General features: G+C 40.6%; 1 protein-coding gene across 2 annotated transcripts in view; it reads right to left on the minus strand.

Moving 5' to 3' along the window:
- Positions 1 to 16,113, minus strand: part of mindy4 (MINDY lysine 48 deubiquitinase 4) — a 186,465-nt gene that overhangs the window by 32,244 nt on the left and 138,108 nt on the right. For both annotated transcript variants that reach the window (XM_043690847.1, XM_043690846.1), the window contains exons 14-15: positions 12,468 to 12,531; positions 3,388 to 3,549 (exon numbers count right to left, since the gene is read on the minus strand). In XM_043690847.1, the coding sequence (XP_043546782.1) occupies positions 3,388 to 3,549; positions 12,468 to 12,531 (226 nt within the window). The remainder of the gene's footprint in view (positions 1 to 3,387; positions 3,550 to 12,467; positions 12,532 to 16,113) is intronic.

A 16,113-nucleotide genomic window follows, 5' to 3' on the forward strand; every position in this document is an offset into this window, starting at 1 on the left:
TTGCATAAATAATGGAAGCATTGGTCTAATTATTCCAGACCTCACTAGATTCCCACAGGATTCGAACAGATTGGAAAACTGATAATGTGACCCACCTGTTCAAGAAGAGGAGACAGAAAACAGGAAACTATAGGCCAATTAGTCTAACTTCTGTTGTTCAGTTTCAGTGAATAGGTAAAATCTTGGCAGGTAGAATTTAATGTAATTTAGTGCGAGATCAGGCACTTTGGTTGGAAGAATCAAAAGTTAGACCATTATTTAAATGGAGAAAGACTCAAAAAACTGCAGTAGAGGTACGTGGGTACAGTTTTTTGTGAAACAAGAAGTTAGCATGTGGGTGCCACAAGTAACTAAGTTGGCAAACGGAATTTTGGTTTACATTCCAAGGAGGTTGGAGTTTTGTTTTTCATTCATTCTTGGGATGTGGGCATCACTGAATCGGCCAACATTTATTGCCTATCCCTGGTTGATCTTGAAAAGGTGGTGATGAGCTATCTTCTTGAAATGCTATAGTCTATTCATTGCAGCTAGATCTACAATGCTTTTAGGTGTTTATCTATCTGCTGCCCTTGCCCTTCCCGATGGAAGTAGTGTGGATTTGTAAGGTGTTGTCAAAGAATCTTTGGTGAATTTCTGCAGTGCATCTTGTAGGTCGTAGCATTGCATGGTGGCACTGCCGCTACTGAGTGTCAGTGAAGAACGGAGTGGATGTTTGTGGATATGGTGCCAATCAAGTGGGCTGCTTTGTCCTGGTTGGTGTCAAGCTTCTTGAGTGTTGTTGGAGCTGGACCCATCCAGGCAAGTGGGGAGTATTCCATCACACTCCTAACTTGTGCTTTGTAGATGGTAGACAGGCTTGAGGAGTCAGGAGGTGAATTATTCATTGCAGTATTCCTAGCCTCTGACCTGTTCTTATAGCCATTGTATTTATTTGGTGAGTCCAGTTGAGTTTCTGATCATTGGTAACTCCCAGTATGTTGACAATCGTGGATTCAGTGAAGGTAATATCATTAAATGTCAAGTAGCAATGATCAGATTGTCTCTTTAAAAAGGATGTCTTGTTACAACTGTACAGAGTATTGGTAAGGCTGCATCAGGTGTACTGTGTACAGTTTGGTCCCCATAATTTACAGGAAAGATATACCAATATTGCTGGCTATTCAAAAATGTTTTGCTGGGTTGATTAGTGGGATAAAGGGCTGACTTATCAAGAATGGCTAAACAGGTTATGTTTTTATTCATTATAGTTTAGAATAATGAAGGATAATTTTATTGAAACATACAAGATTCTGAAGGTAGATGTCATGATGTTCCCACTAGTGGGGGCATCTCAAACTGGGGGTCAGAAAGGGGACAGTCAATTAAAACAGAGAGGAGAGAAATTCTGTTTCCCAGAGGGCAGTGAGTGTATGGAATTCTCTACCCAAAAGGGTTGTGGAAGCTAGAACGTGAATGTATTTAAAAGAAGAGGTAAGTATCAGGGATTGATGGTTATGTTGAGGCTTGGGGCAGATTAGCCAAAATCTTACTGAAAGGTGGGCTTGAGGGACTGATGAAAGGCTTATGCTCCTTGGATGCTGCCTGACCAGCTGTGCTTTTCCAGCATCACTCTCTGACTCAACAGACTGAATGGCCTACTTCTGTTCTGATTTCTTATGCCATGTTCTATGGAGGATTAAAATAAACTGCAGCAGATGTGATGCTGTCAGAGTCCTTCATTCACAGGGGTATAAAAAGACCAAACAGGTACAAATTATATCTACTTGATACAAAAATTGAGAGTAAACCAATTCTGATTAGTGCCATAGCAAGGTGATCCTGAGTTCTCTCTGCAGCTGCTGTGAAACATCCCCATCTCCCAGTGCCAACTACACTACACTACACTTCGGGGCAATATCTTTTCAAGATTCTGACCACTTCTTTGCCTTTACTTTCAGATATCTTGGATTCCGTCCAAATGGCAGAGGTGGTTTAGGCAGCATCCAAGCTCTTGAGTCTGGATCTCCTTCATTTCACCCGCTTTCTTTTATTTCTTTTGTTTCTCCTTTTCTCAATTTTTTTTCCTCGTTTTGGTGTTTCTCAATTACCTTTTAGATGCTGTGGAAACAGGGAGCGGCAACGGCTGGGTCCCAGTGTGAGCTGGATGGTAGTCAGCAGCAGTTGGCCACAAGGGATAGTGGTCAGGGTCGCAGCCTTGCGAGCGGAGAAGCCTGGTGTGCCTGGGTGGGTCTTAGCCCGGCATAGGGGACAGCAAGCCCTCTTGGGGAAGACCAGCTCGGAGTATCTGCAGGCCCATGGCTCAAGAAAGGACTGTAATGTTTGATATTTTAACTGTATTTCTTTATTTTTCTACTTCTTTGCTAAGAAGACTGTAGCGCTGAACTTTTTAATTTTTTTTATTTCTGGGATTTATATTTTGTACCTAGGTACCATGTGTGGCAACATTGTACTCCTGTTTCTCTTACTTGAGTACACATTAAAACAAAACTAAATCTAAATCAAACGTTTTCAGATTTTCCCAGTGTGGTCTATTTCTCCCTGCTGACTTATTCTTGTTCCACACTAGCCCCTAGTATCTATCCTAGGTCCACTTATCTCCCATCTGCCATTTGTAATCCAGACCCAAGACCAATATTTTCCTCAGCCATTGCAGAGTGTCTCTCATTTCATGGGACCTCAGCGTGAACAATTAGCTGCAACACTCCCAACACAACAGCATTGATTACACTTCAGAAGTACCTTTGGATATTAAGGCTATGAAAGAAGCCACATAAATGCATGCTCTTTCAGTCTCCAACCTGCCACTCAGTCATGCTGAGGTCTTAATCTTCCCCTCCGCATAACACCCCATTTTCAGTTCTCGTGCGCAAACCTATCCATACTCTTCTGCCATTCCTAGCTTTGTGCCATCATCCCATTAATTAAGAATGGAGCTATTTATTTCTTTAAGGCTGCCTTCATTGACTGCTTACAATTAACAATCCCAGTCCTACAGTTCTGTTTTGTCAACTTGCTCACCGAATATAACCACTGTGGTCTAACCTTCCCTAGCCACCTCATCCACTGTTGTCTTTTTTAACTCTGCAAGCAGATTAATTTGGCTCTTTCCATAGTTCCCTCCCGTACATTTGTTCACAAAAGGTCATCCACACCATTCTTGCCTATTAACTGCACTAGCATCATTGCTTTGACTGAAGCTGAGCTTATGGGACAGCAACACTTTGATCCTTACTAAAGGACCCTTACTGTCTACCTAGCTATACTTCCATCAGTAGTTGCACCAAAACCATTGGGCTGAGAACATGCATCTTGCAGAGAGTATACTGATGTTCAAAAGCAACCAAAAACATGCAACAAGAGACTCCACAGGAGTCTCAGGACACCTACCTTGCAGATACTGTAGTGTTCAAACAGTGACAACAGCCCAATGTCACTGCGTCCTGAAATTCCTTTAAGGACTGTGATGTTGCCATTGCCAGAATCCAGCTCTACGACATCATTAAAAACATTGGAGACAGCTTTACCGGTTAACAGCAGATTCACAAGTTCCTATGAAAGGAAGGTAACATATTTCTTACAATTATTTTTGTTGCGAAATATCAGTTGTAGATTTGTGGTAGCATTCTCTTCTCCGAGTCAAAGGTTTCAAGCTTGATTCGCAAGACCCACCTACCTAATCAAGGCTGAGATTCTAGCATTTAAGGGGCCATCTTTCAGACAGGATGTTAAACCAAAGTTTCCCCTGCCCTTCTAGATGATCACAACCTTGAAGGATGCATTGAAAGAAGCTTGGTGAGTTCCTACAGTGTAAAGCACACATTGCACATACTAAATCTTCAATATGCAAACTGTGGCATATAGAAATCTTGAAGGTGGTGCATGTAGTGCCAATTAAGTGGCCTGCTTTATCTTGAATGGTATTGAGCTCTTTGAGTCTGTGTGTATCCAGGCAAGTGGACAATATTCAAATGCATCCTTGGCTTGTAATTTTTTTTTAAAAAGTGTGACTCAAGCTGTGGAGTCAGAGGATGAATGACATACACCAGAATCCTAGACTTTGACATGCGCTTGTAACCACAGTCTGTGTAAGGCTGCCTCTTTGCAGTTTTTGGTTGAGTAACTCCAGGATGTTGATAGTCGTGGATTCAGCAATGGTAATGCCATTGAATGTCAAGGACGATGGTCAGACTATCTCTTGTTGGAGATGCTCACTGCCTGCCACTTGCACACCATGAATGCTCTTATTAGCCTAGGCCTGAATGCCATCCAGGTAATGCTCCATAAGGATTCAGAATGCCTCAGGGTCTGAGGACAATTGAGATGAGGAATAATGTCTTTAGCTAGAGGGTGGTGAGTCTGTGGAACTCTTTTCTTTCTCCCTTTCATAGAAGACTGTGAAGGCCAAGTAACTGAGTGCATTTAATTCAGAAATTGATAGGCTCTTGATTAGTAAAGGAAATTAAAGGTTACAGGGAGAAGGCAGGAGAATGAGAAACATTTCAGCCAAGATCCAACAGTAGTTCAAACTCAACTGACTGAATGATCTAATTTTGCTCCTATGGAGTAGAGGATGGCACACAATACTGCATAACCATCAGTGAACATTCTCCTGTTCTAACCTTATGGTGTAGGAAAGATCACTGATGAAGCAGCTGAAGATGAAGATATTTGGGCCTAGAACATACCCTGAAGAACTTTTGCAGTGATATTCTGATACAATTGGTCTCCAATAATCACAGCCGTCTTTGTCTGCGTTAGGTATGACTCCAAAGCACTGCAGAGTCTTCCCAGAGTTCCCATTCATTCTAGCTTTGCTAGGGCAACTAAACACCAGCCAAGTCAGCCATATGTTGCCTTGGTCTTAAGGATACATACTCTCAATCAACTTCTGGAATTCAGGTTATTTGAATCACCGTTGAAATGGGATCAGTAACCGAGTGTTCTAGTGGAACCCAAACTGAATGTCAGTGATCAGGTTATCACGTGTCCTATCACACATTGCATCACTCTGTCATTGATGGGGTTGGGAACTGGCACAAAGACGGACAGTAATTGTTCAATGTGGATTTGGCTTGCTTTTTGTGGATACGACATTCCTAGGAAATTATTCAGATTGTTGAGTAGATGCCAGAGTTGTAATTCCACTATAACAACTTGGCTAGGTCGAGATGGTAGTTTTAACCACAATGTCAGAGAAATTTCCCCTGTAACAGCCAGTCTGAATCAACAATTCCAACAGAGTGGCGCACTAAATAGTCTTTTTGTTGTTTCTATTTACTAAATATGGAGACACTTCCCTGAACAAACTTGGTTTAGTATCTCATCCTAAGACCAATAGCTCTGAAATGTCAGTCTAGATTACCTACTCAACTCCTGAAGCTATGACCACACAACATTTTTGCTTAGATGAGAGAATGGTAAAGATTCAGCCAAGCTGATGCTTACTGTTTCAATCAATGTTGGATTAAGAACTAAATCATCATTCAACAATAAAAACAGGAATTGCTGGAAAAACTCAGCAGGTCTGGCAGCATCTGTGGAGAGAAACCAAAGTTAACATTTTGGGTCCAGTGACCCTTTTTTGAGACACTATCAGAGAGAGGAGCAGAACGTCTTCAAGGTGGACTTGCCTGGAAGAGATGTGGCAGTGGGTTAAACAATGAATAAAAACAGAAGTAACTGTGAATGAATCAGAGAAAAAAAACAAATTGCTGGAAAAATTCAGGCGGTCTGATAGTATCTGTGGAAAGAAATCAGAGTTAACACTTCTGATCCAATGACATTTTTCAGAGTTCAAAGTCAATTATCTAAAGCTATAAGGCCTCAATGTAAACAATCCATCGAGACAGGATTCCAACCAGTATTTGTATTGAAACAGAACCTGAATTTGCTGAAGCTTTTCATCTTGCCTTCACTAGAGCAAGAATGTAAATCTAAAATGATCACAATTATTTCTACTATTTGAAAAGAGAGTACTGATTGATTGGTAAGCTGACTGATCATCTTAAATTGGTTGGTTGTGTAGCCACTAATGCAGTCAGAAATGTTGAACAAGTGCTGCCCAATTGCAGAAACTCATCTGACAGTAAATTTTCTGTTTTGGGTTTTGAAAGTGAGAGTTGGTCAAGTAGAGTCTACACTCAGCTTATGATCATGCTGTTTACTTTGATCAGTTAATCACTAGGATATACAGCCAATGTATCGAGCATGGGACCTGCACTGAAATTCATAAGTATTATTAGTCACTTTTCTGACAGACAGAGCATTCTCTGAATGAGAAATAAATCACAACGCATAGCCACAGTTAGTAGCAAGGCAAAGCAGGTTGCTTAACCTGTGTTCAATTTTTTTTAAACAAACTTCACCTTTTCCAGAGTAATTTGAGGTTGACCAGGCATTTTGCAGACCTGGAAGATGTAGCCTTTGGACCAGAGTTAGAGATCTACAATACAGAAAAAGAGCCTAACTACTCTAATCCAATTTTCCAGTACTTGTAACTTTGCACAACACACTGCAAACAATAATCTGATCAGGATATTTACTGTCCTACACTCAACCAGCCCACACTAACAACCAATTTCAGATAATCAGTCAAGTCTGTAACATAGCTGATTAATGTTTTCTAGAACCACTCGTGTCAGGGACCCAATCTCTACAAACAAAACAAACATTTTCAAGCTTCACACCTTTTGAGGTGTGGAGCTTGGGACACCCAATACTTCCTCCAGGGTAACACCTTGGTCAATCAGCAGCCTTTTCACCAATAGTATTAGTGACTGTAATAGTTTGAAATTTGGCATTCTTGCATTTGTCCCTTGGTGAGACAAACTTTCTAGGATACACCTCTGTTTTCAGCCAATGCAGGTAAAGGCGTTAAAATCAGGGTGGGGCGCTGGAACTTGGGCCCTAGCACCTAAAAACACATCCAGTCACCATGGAAGGATGAGAGCCTGAGCAACAGGCAGGAGTTGGATGAGTAGGGAAATCTGAGGACTCCAGCACTGTGGAAGGTTACAGGTAGGAAAGGAAACCAAGGACGAAACTTAAAACAAAGGTTATTTCTTTACTTAAAAAAAGATAAGTAAGGAATTAAACTGACATTGCAATGAGAGTTGGATTTGAATTCCATTATTCCCCGCAGAATATATATATTTCACATACTGTGCTTATACAGAGTACAAATGTGAGATAAAGAGTAAGAGAAGGAATACACTATTTATCCCTTAATTTAGATTAGATTAGATTAGATTACAGTGTGGAAACAGGCCCTTCGGCCCAACAAGTCCACACCGACCCGCCGAAGCGAAACCCACCCATACCCCTACATTTACCCCTTACCTAACACTACAGGCAATTTAGTATGGCCAATTCACCTGACCCTGCACATCTTTGGATGGTGGGAGGAAACCGGAGCACCCGGAGGAAACCCACGCAGACACGGGGAGAACGTGCAAACTCCACACAGTCAGTCGCCTGAGGCGGGAATTGAACCCGGGTCTCTGGCGCTGTGAGGCAGCAGTGCTAACCACTGTGCCACCTATGACACTGCACTATGTTCTATAAACCATTTAACTCAAGCTATCTTTCCAGCTCAGCTGAAGCCACGTTTGAGACCCAGCACCTAATGAGATTTTAGAAGCTGCAGTCGTAGAGTGAGAACCTGAGATATGAAAAACTGTAGAGTGCAGGGAACTTCTGTCAACACTGCAACAGACTCTCCATGGGTTCAGCAAGTTGACAATCATTCAGGGTAGGAGGAGCTTGGAAAACTAACAGTTCAAAAAACAGTTTAGTATCTAATATCTCTCTGTTACTCTGGCTCCTTAAAGTTTAATTAAGCAGACTACAAAATTCTAGAAACATTACAAGATTAATCAAGTCCATTTTACTTTCAAAATCTGTTCTGACAAAGGAACAGGTCAGGATAGCTTAAGGGAACAAAGAGCGTTTTCTTTAAAGAATCATTAAATTTCAAATTAATGGTACATAACTTTGAGAATTATTTTTTATGTCAGTCTGTCAACAATTTAACTTAGTTCCCTGGGTGACAGGAAAATTAACTACAGATCAAATCTTTGCTCCCGATCAGCAGCGAGGGGACAGGAATTTTCTTCCTTTTCTCTTGGTGAATGAGGGTGGTATCAGTGTGGTTATATGAGAGGGTTTATGTAAGCAAACAAAAGGGCAGTGAGTGGTAACCCTGCCACATTCCTGCTTCTACACCTGATGATGTCCATGGGGCAAAGGCTGAGGATGTCCTTTCTACACCAGCACCAGAGGTCCTTAACCAACTAATCATAGCCACAGTAAGGGCATTATCACCTTACTGGGGTCATTGACCCACTAGTGGGAAATGGGCTCATCATGTGAGCATTGTAAATATTTTCTAACTAACATGGTCAGTTATGCCATTAAACACCTGAGGGGCAGGTGGAAACTTGAACCCAGACCTCCTGACTCAGAGCTAAGGGCAAAACCACAGCTCACATGGAAAGACTCTTGTGATACATTAGAAGCAAACTATATTGGGGATTCGTGTTAGAAGCATTCAAGTGCTTGAGTGACGGACCTGACACCAGGGGTGGGAGGCAGCTACTCGGGAATCATTCGCTCTTTCCCAGTGAGCCTTACCCCTTGATACCCATCCTATTAATTAGAGCTACTGATTTAATTTGCCAACATCTCATAGTCTAAAGTGCTCCAGGGGTACTTAATTCTGGGTAAAGGCTTGTTAAGTACCTGGGTTACCGTTGATGAAGCAAACTGTCCTAGAAAGAAGCAATATGAGGATCTCATCAGCTCTTCAGCTGGTTCCTCTTTTGTTAGTTAACACAGAATGTAGTATTCAAGACCTACTCCAAAGGTCTGAGTATATGATTCAAAATGATACAATCAGTGTAGGACAGAGGGAGCTGTTGAAGGTGCTGCGTTTTGGATGAGACACCAAATCAAGGCTTCTCCTTTCAGATGGCTACAATAGTACCTATAGCAATATTTTGACAACAACTAAGTGATTTCCTCCAGTATTTGAGCAATATTTAGTTCACAAGTAGATGATCTGGTCATTATCACAACATGGGTTTGAATTTGCTGCACACAAATTGCAGTCACGTTGCCTACATTACTACAGTGACTACAACTCTATGGAAGACCCAAGGTCATCAAAGTTGCTTTATAAATAGAAGGTTATTTTTTCCTTATTGCCTGTTTTCTGAGGAAGCGTGGTACTTTAAAAACTGAAATTACATCCACCGATCTGGGAATCTTCAACTGACATCACTATATTATAGTGAAACTTACTTAACCAGTGTTCGTTGCAGCAGGTGCTACTTACTGTTCCAACTTATATCTGCCCTTAAGTTAACACAAACACATGTCTAAACATGTGACTTTCCTTTTGCGTGGAGGTGCTTCTATATGTTTGCATCTTCATTGCAAGTTGTTGAACTAATAAGCTTTTAAGGAAGGAAATAATTCATAGCTCCCAGGGGAAACTGAATACACAGAGAATGCCATGTTTACTCTGAGATGATCATCTAATTGATGGCATACACATGTCCATGAATGTCGTGTAATGGAACAGGTAGAACAGCTGATAGTGAATGTACATTCAAAAATGTGCAGACTACTTCCTTCTATATACAAAGGGTAAGAGTTACAGCTGTGCATTCTGAACAAATGAAATAAACTCCTGTCAGCTACTAAATGTTGCTATACTGTTGGATTATTGATACATGTTATGCAACTAAGTAGATTTAATTTTTAATTCTATACTTCAACAATATGGTTCATCACCAACTGAATGGAGTTAAAGTATATATGCAGATAACTTCAAGCTAGATGAGAGAGACACCAATAGAAGGGTGGATTGACAGGGTGAATTAAAGTAAGGATGCTGGAGTCGATCATGGGTTGAGTGGCCCAATTATGCAAATGATTAGATAGGTAATGTTATTTTAGGTAATGCTTAGATGAGTTAGTCAAAGAATAGCTTTCTTCATTGGCTGATCACACAAGGACTCACATACATAAATTTAAGATTTTGGGCAAGACACGGGAGGAAGTTTTTTTGTGTTAATGACCTTGATCCCATTGCTCTGAGGGCTGGTGACAGTACAGATGATCGATCATTTTAAAAAGGAAATTGTTTACATGATTAAAATATAAATACAGGGTACAGCAGGGAAATCAGACTGATTTGACCACCCTCCACAGATCGGAGATGGAATCGATAGGCCAAATGGCATTCTTTGTGAGCCAATATGACAGCGTAAATACATGCCTATGATCAACATTTTAAGTAGATGGGATGATTATAGTATTTTTCAAGATGGATTAACTTTGTTCACTGGTATTTGGATCAGGCAGTATGAACCAATGCAATCTATCAGGGACCAACGCCTGGGAACCAGATGACTCTTTCCCATTGCTCATTGTGCACAACTTGAGGCACGGGCGAAAGTTGCAGTTGTGGATGCTGTTTACTTAGGTTTACATGCAAAGGATTCATATATAGGCAACTCCTTTGAATTGAGAAGAAAGAACCTAATTGGTGCCTTAACAAAGTGCTTCATGATTTCAAATACCTTTATTACGGCAACCCTTCTGTTTTCAAGAGACCGTGTGTTCTTTCTTTCCTGACAGATACAAACTTGTCTTTCTATTATTATATGTTTGACTATTTATTGCAACATCTCCAGTGGCTTTGAAAGGTGGAGACTGCAAATGTACACAATACTCTAGTCAGGGTCTGTGTAAGACTTAATACATATTTTTGCACACCTTCTTTAATTCTCAAATCTATCCCTCTGGAATATAGTCAAGTGCTTGGTTTGTCTTAATTTTATTTAAATTAACAGATTTCTCAATTTAACGTGTTTCAAATTATTGGGTTATTGAAGTTTTGTTCAAGCAAAATGCACTTTTTAATTATCTGAAGACCGTCCAAATTATAAATGTTAATATTCTAAACTGTTCTATTTTCTTCTAATGAACTTGCCCAGCATGCCTAGCTGTTGCTTCTATCAGAATCTAGTTTCTGTGTTACTGCTGCTGTTTCAGGGAAAGTGGGTGCTCTCTTGCAGGAGTACATTAATTGGCGACTTTTGAAATTCCCATCGACACTTGACTTGGAATGAGAATAAAAATGAAGTCTAAATGATGCTGCTTTCAACTTCAATGAACAAAAACATATGGAAAGTAATAGCTGCACCAAAACGCAAATAAATGCACCAAATGCGGCATCAAATTATTATGGAACTCAATCAGAGGAGATAGAGGAAAATTATCTGTACTGGTTAAGGTGTCTGGGACTGCAGGGTGCAGAGTTTAAAATTTGGAGCCAGACATTTCAGAATTGAAATTAGAAAAAACTTCACAACAAAGTTTTGCAGAAGTTTTGAATTCCCTTCCAGAAAGAGCAATTGGTGTTGCATAAATTATTAATTTTGGAATGTTGAGAGATTTTTAACCACTAGTGGTATGAGGATTATGGGGTAAAGGTGAGTACATGGATATATGGATATACTAGACCTCAGATCAGGCACAACTTCATTCATGATTGATCAGGTTCAAGGGGGCAAATTACTGACTCTTATTCCAATGTTGCCAGTAACCAAGACATTTTTTGGAGAGGGGTTAAGAAAGGACACAGTCTCATAAAATAAAATTAATTCCTTCGGAACTCTATCCTTCTTCATTAGTTACTAAGGCACAACTTCTGACAAGAGCGTTTTTGTGTGCAGTAATTGTCTTCGGCTTATATTTCAGAACTGCTACTGAGACGTTAGATCTTTTGGAGCTGTTTCAGGCTTTTTCTTAAACTTTTTGTTCATTTTTTTTGTTTGCTGAGTAAGACTGAACTAATTACTTGTAATAAACAAAACTAAACAATATTAATACCTTAATGGCACAGCTTTTCCCAAATTAAGTTCCTGGGCAGTTGGTCGTTGTTACTGCAAGTGGGACACAGATCTCAAAAATAAATTAACTTTACTATGACAATTTGACATCTCTTTATTCATGAAAACTATCCAGAAGCATGCAATTCTCAAAACATTATTCTATTATTAATTCCCATAAGGTAGGAAAACCTACACCTTTAAGATGTTAACATTGTTCAATTTTTGTTTCGTGCCGATAGTCATTCCAAACCATTTAGCTTAAAAACCAGCAAAAGAACATATCAAAATTATTTTTTTTATAAACTTGGCATTAGAAATATTTGAACTGCCCTGATACTGTTCATCCTTAGATAGCCCACAGATATGGAGGAGATGCCTCCCAAGTAGCACAACCAAGATTAGAAGTGCATCATCATCTAGGGAATTGACTCTCAGCTTCTTCACTGCATTCTTTCAATATGTCATAGTCGAGTGCATGTTTCAAACATAAATTATGTAGTTGGTGAAAAAACACAACCTGCCATGTTTTTCACCTCACTAGTTCCAGAGAGACGTGGTACTAACCTGTGTACAGTATCCATGAGCTCCAATTAGCGTAGTGCTGGGAACATCAAAGTCAGATTTTACTCTGGAAAAACATAAAATATTAACAGTTTAAATAAAATGTTGTGATTATTCAATTGTGGAAGGAGTGAAGCCAAGAGCTAATACATCATGCCTACATTGTCCCTTTGCTTAATGACCATGACTGCATGAAGTTCAAAAAAATCAAAAATTTCAAATCACTGATTTACAAAATCCATTGAAAATAATAAGGCGCAAAAATTAAGGAAAGTCAATGATGAAAGCAATAATTTTGCCCAAAGTTCTAATATTCTTATTCTCAAATGGGGCAGTGAATAGTGTCCCTACCTCTGGATCAGAAGTTCTAGGTTCAAGTCCCACTCAGAGATAATGTAGTCAGCTGGTTGTAAACCTGGAAATCCTTCCAACGCATGCAAGTGGCAAAAGCAGGACAGTTTCCCAGTCAACTATATGATCTCCCATGTGATGGAAGGGAGGTCGAACTTCTACCATCATTATCTGTAGCTCCAGACTACAAAGTAAAGGGAAAGTTGCAACAGTCCTCCGGGACCATAAGCCTGCTCTCTCATTCGAGATAGAGAAACACAACCAGTGGTGGTTTCACCAGAGGGTCAGCATGCCTTAGGTGAAAGGGGAATTTGAGAACAAAGTGTTCATTCCAGACCACATGCATGTAAAATGTGCCCAATGCCAAAGCAACTCAGACTTCATGAATGAACTGCAAATGCAACCACTACTCTCCAAATGTGGCATCTAGCTATATTTCAAATGACCCTAACATTGTTGCCATTATTAACCTGGAGAAAGTGAGGACTGCAGATGCTGGAGATCAGAATCAAAAAGTGTGCTGCTGGAAAAGCACAGCAGGTCAGGCAGCATCAGAGGAGCAGGAGAGTCAACGTTTCAAGCATAAGCCTGATAAAGGTAAATACTTTTAAGTATAGGCTTGCTGTAAGTCTACAATAGTGAATAGAATAGGTTCTTTATTGATTATATGTTTTTATTGGGATCTGTCTCTTGATTAAATTTTAAAAATATAAGCCATAAATATTAAGTTAGCCTGGAGCAGTGTTTTGGAGAGCAATAAGTTGGTGCTATTTTCTGGGTCTGTAGTTTGGAAGGAGCAAAATGGCCTTTGGTAGAGTGATATCTCTTCTTGTCAGATGTAGGAGTTTCGGGAGAGTTTAAGGGTTACTGAGGATTATATCTGTAATAAATGTTGTTTGGTGCGAATCCTGTCAGGTCGAATGGATCAGTTAGAGCAACAGTTAGAGGCAATGAGGAATTTACAAGAGCTAGGGGATGTGGTTGTTGACAGTTATAGGAAGGGAGAAAAGCCGCATATACCTTTCTTGGGTTAACTCCAAGAAAGGTAGGAGAGATAGGCAGGGAGTACAGGAGTCTTCTGTGGCTATCCCCATTTCAAATAAGTGTGCAGTTTTGGAAAATGCAGGGGATGACGGACTTTCAGGGGAATATAGCATGAACAGCTATGTTTCTGGTATCAAGACTGGCTCTAATATAATGAGAGGTACATTGGTTCCAAGCGATCGATTGTGTTAGGGGACTCTCTAGTCAGGGGGACAGACAGATGTTTCTGTGGCCAGCAGTGAAAATTCAGAATGGTGTGTTGCCTCCCTGGTGCCAGGATCAAGGATGTCTCAGAGAGGGTGCAGAATGTTCTCAAAGGGGAGAGGGACCAGCAGAAGGTCATTGTACACATTCGTACCAATGACACAGGAAGGGAAAAGGATGAGATTCTGAAGGGAGAATAGAAAGTTAGGCAGGAGTTTAAAAAGGAGGTCCTCGAGGGTAGCAATATCTGATTACCCCCAGAGCTAGTGAGGGTAAGAAGAGGAGGACAGAGCAAATGAATGCGTGGTTGAAGAGCTAGTGTATGGGAGAAGGATTCACATTTTTATATCATTGGAATCTCTTCTGGGGTAGAAGTGACCTGTACAAGAAGGATGGATTACACCTGAACTAAAAAGGGACTAATATACTGGCAGGGAGACTTGCTACAGCTGCTCGGGAGGATTTAAGCTAGTAAGGAGATTGGGTGGGACCCAGGGAGATACTGAGGAAAGAGATCAATCTGAGACTGGGACAGTTCAGAACAGAAGCAAGTCAAACAGTCACAGCAGACAGGAACAAAGCATGACTGATAGATGAAACTGCATTTATTTCAATGCAAGAGACCTAACAGGGAAGGCAGATGAACTCAGGTCATGGTTAGGAATATGGGACTGGGATATCAGAGCAATTACAGAAAGGTGGCTCAAGGATAGACAGGACTGGCAGCTTAATGTTCCAGGATACAAGTGCGACAGGAAAGATAGAAAAGGGAGGCGAGAGAGGAGGGGGAGTGGCGTTTTTGATAAGGAATAGCATTACAACTGTACTTAGGGAGGATATTCCCAGAAATACATAAGGGAAGATATTTGGGTGGAACTGAGAAATAAGAAAGGGATGATCACCTTATTGGGATTGCATTATAGCCCCCCCTAATAGTCAGAGGGAAATTGAGAAACAAATTTGTAAGAATATCTCAGCTATCTGTAAGAATAATAGGGTGGTTATGGTAGGGGATTTTAACTTTCCAAACACTGACTGGGACTGCCATAGTGTTAAGAGTTTAGATGGAGAGGAATTTGCGAAGACTGTACAAGAAAATTTTCTGATTCAGTACGTGGATGTACCTACTCGAGAGGGTGCAAAACCTGACCCACTCTTGGGAAAGGAGACAGGCAGGTGACTGAAAGGTCAGTGAGGGAGCACTTTGGGGCCAGCAACCACAATTCTATTAGTTTTAAAATATTGATGGAAAAGGATAGACCAGACCTAACAGTTGAAGTTCTAAATTGGAGCAAGGCTAATTTTGATGGTATTAGGCAAGAAGTTTCAAAAGCTGACTGGGGGCAGATGTTCGCAGGTAAATGGACGGCTAGAAAATGGGAAGCCTTCAGAAATGAAATAATGAGAATCCGGAGAAAGTATATTCCTGTTTGGGTGAAAGGAAAGGCTGGGAGGTGTACGGAATGCCAGAAAACTGGAGAAATTGAGGGTTTGGTTAAGAAAAAGAAGGTAGCATATGTCAGGTAAAGACAGGAGAGGTAAAAACAATGACTGCAGATGCTGGAAACCAGATTCTGGATCAGTGGTGCTCATTGGATGCTGCCTGAACTGCTGTGCTCTTCCAGCACCACTGATCCAGAATAAAGACAGAAGAGATTGAGTGATTCCTTAGAGGAGTAAAAAGGCAGTAGGAGTATACTTAAGAGGGAAATCAGGAGGGCAAAAAATGGGACACGAGATAGCTTTGGCAAATAGAATTAAGGAGAATCCGAAGGATTTTTACAAATATAATAAGGACAAAAGGGTAACTAGGGAGAGAATAGGACCCCTCAAAGATCAGCAAGGCAGCCTTTGTGTGGAGCCGCAGGAAATGAGGGAGATACTAAACAAGTAGAGTGGCGAATGTTGTGCCCCTGTTCAAAAAAGGGAATAGGGATAACCCCAGGAATTACAGGCCAGTTAGTCTTACTTCGGTGGTAGGCAAAGTAATGGAAAGGGTACTGAGGGATAGGATTTATGAGTATCTGGAAAGACACTGCTTGATTAGGGA

The sequence above is a fragment of the Chiloscyllium plagiosum genome, chromosome 5, assembly GCF_004010195.1.
Source record: "Chiloscyllium plagiosum isolate BGI_BamShark_2017 chromosome 5, ASM401019v2, whole genome shotgun sequence".
Taxonomy (NCBI): Eukaryota; Metazoa; Chordata; class Chondrichthyes; order Orectolobiformes; family Hemiscylliidae; genus Chiloscyllium; species Chiloscyllium plagiosum.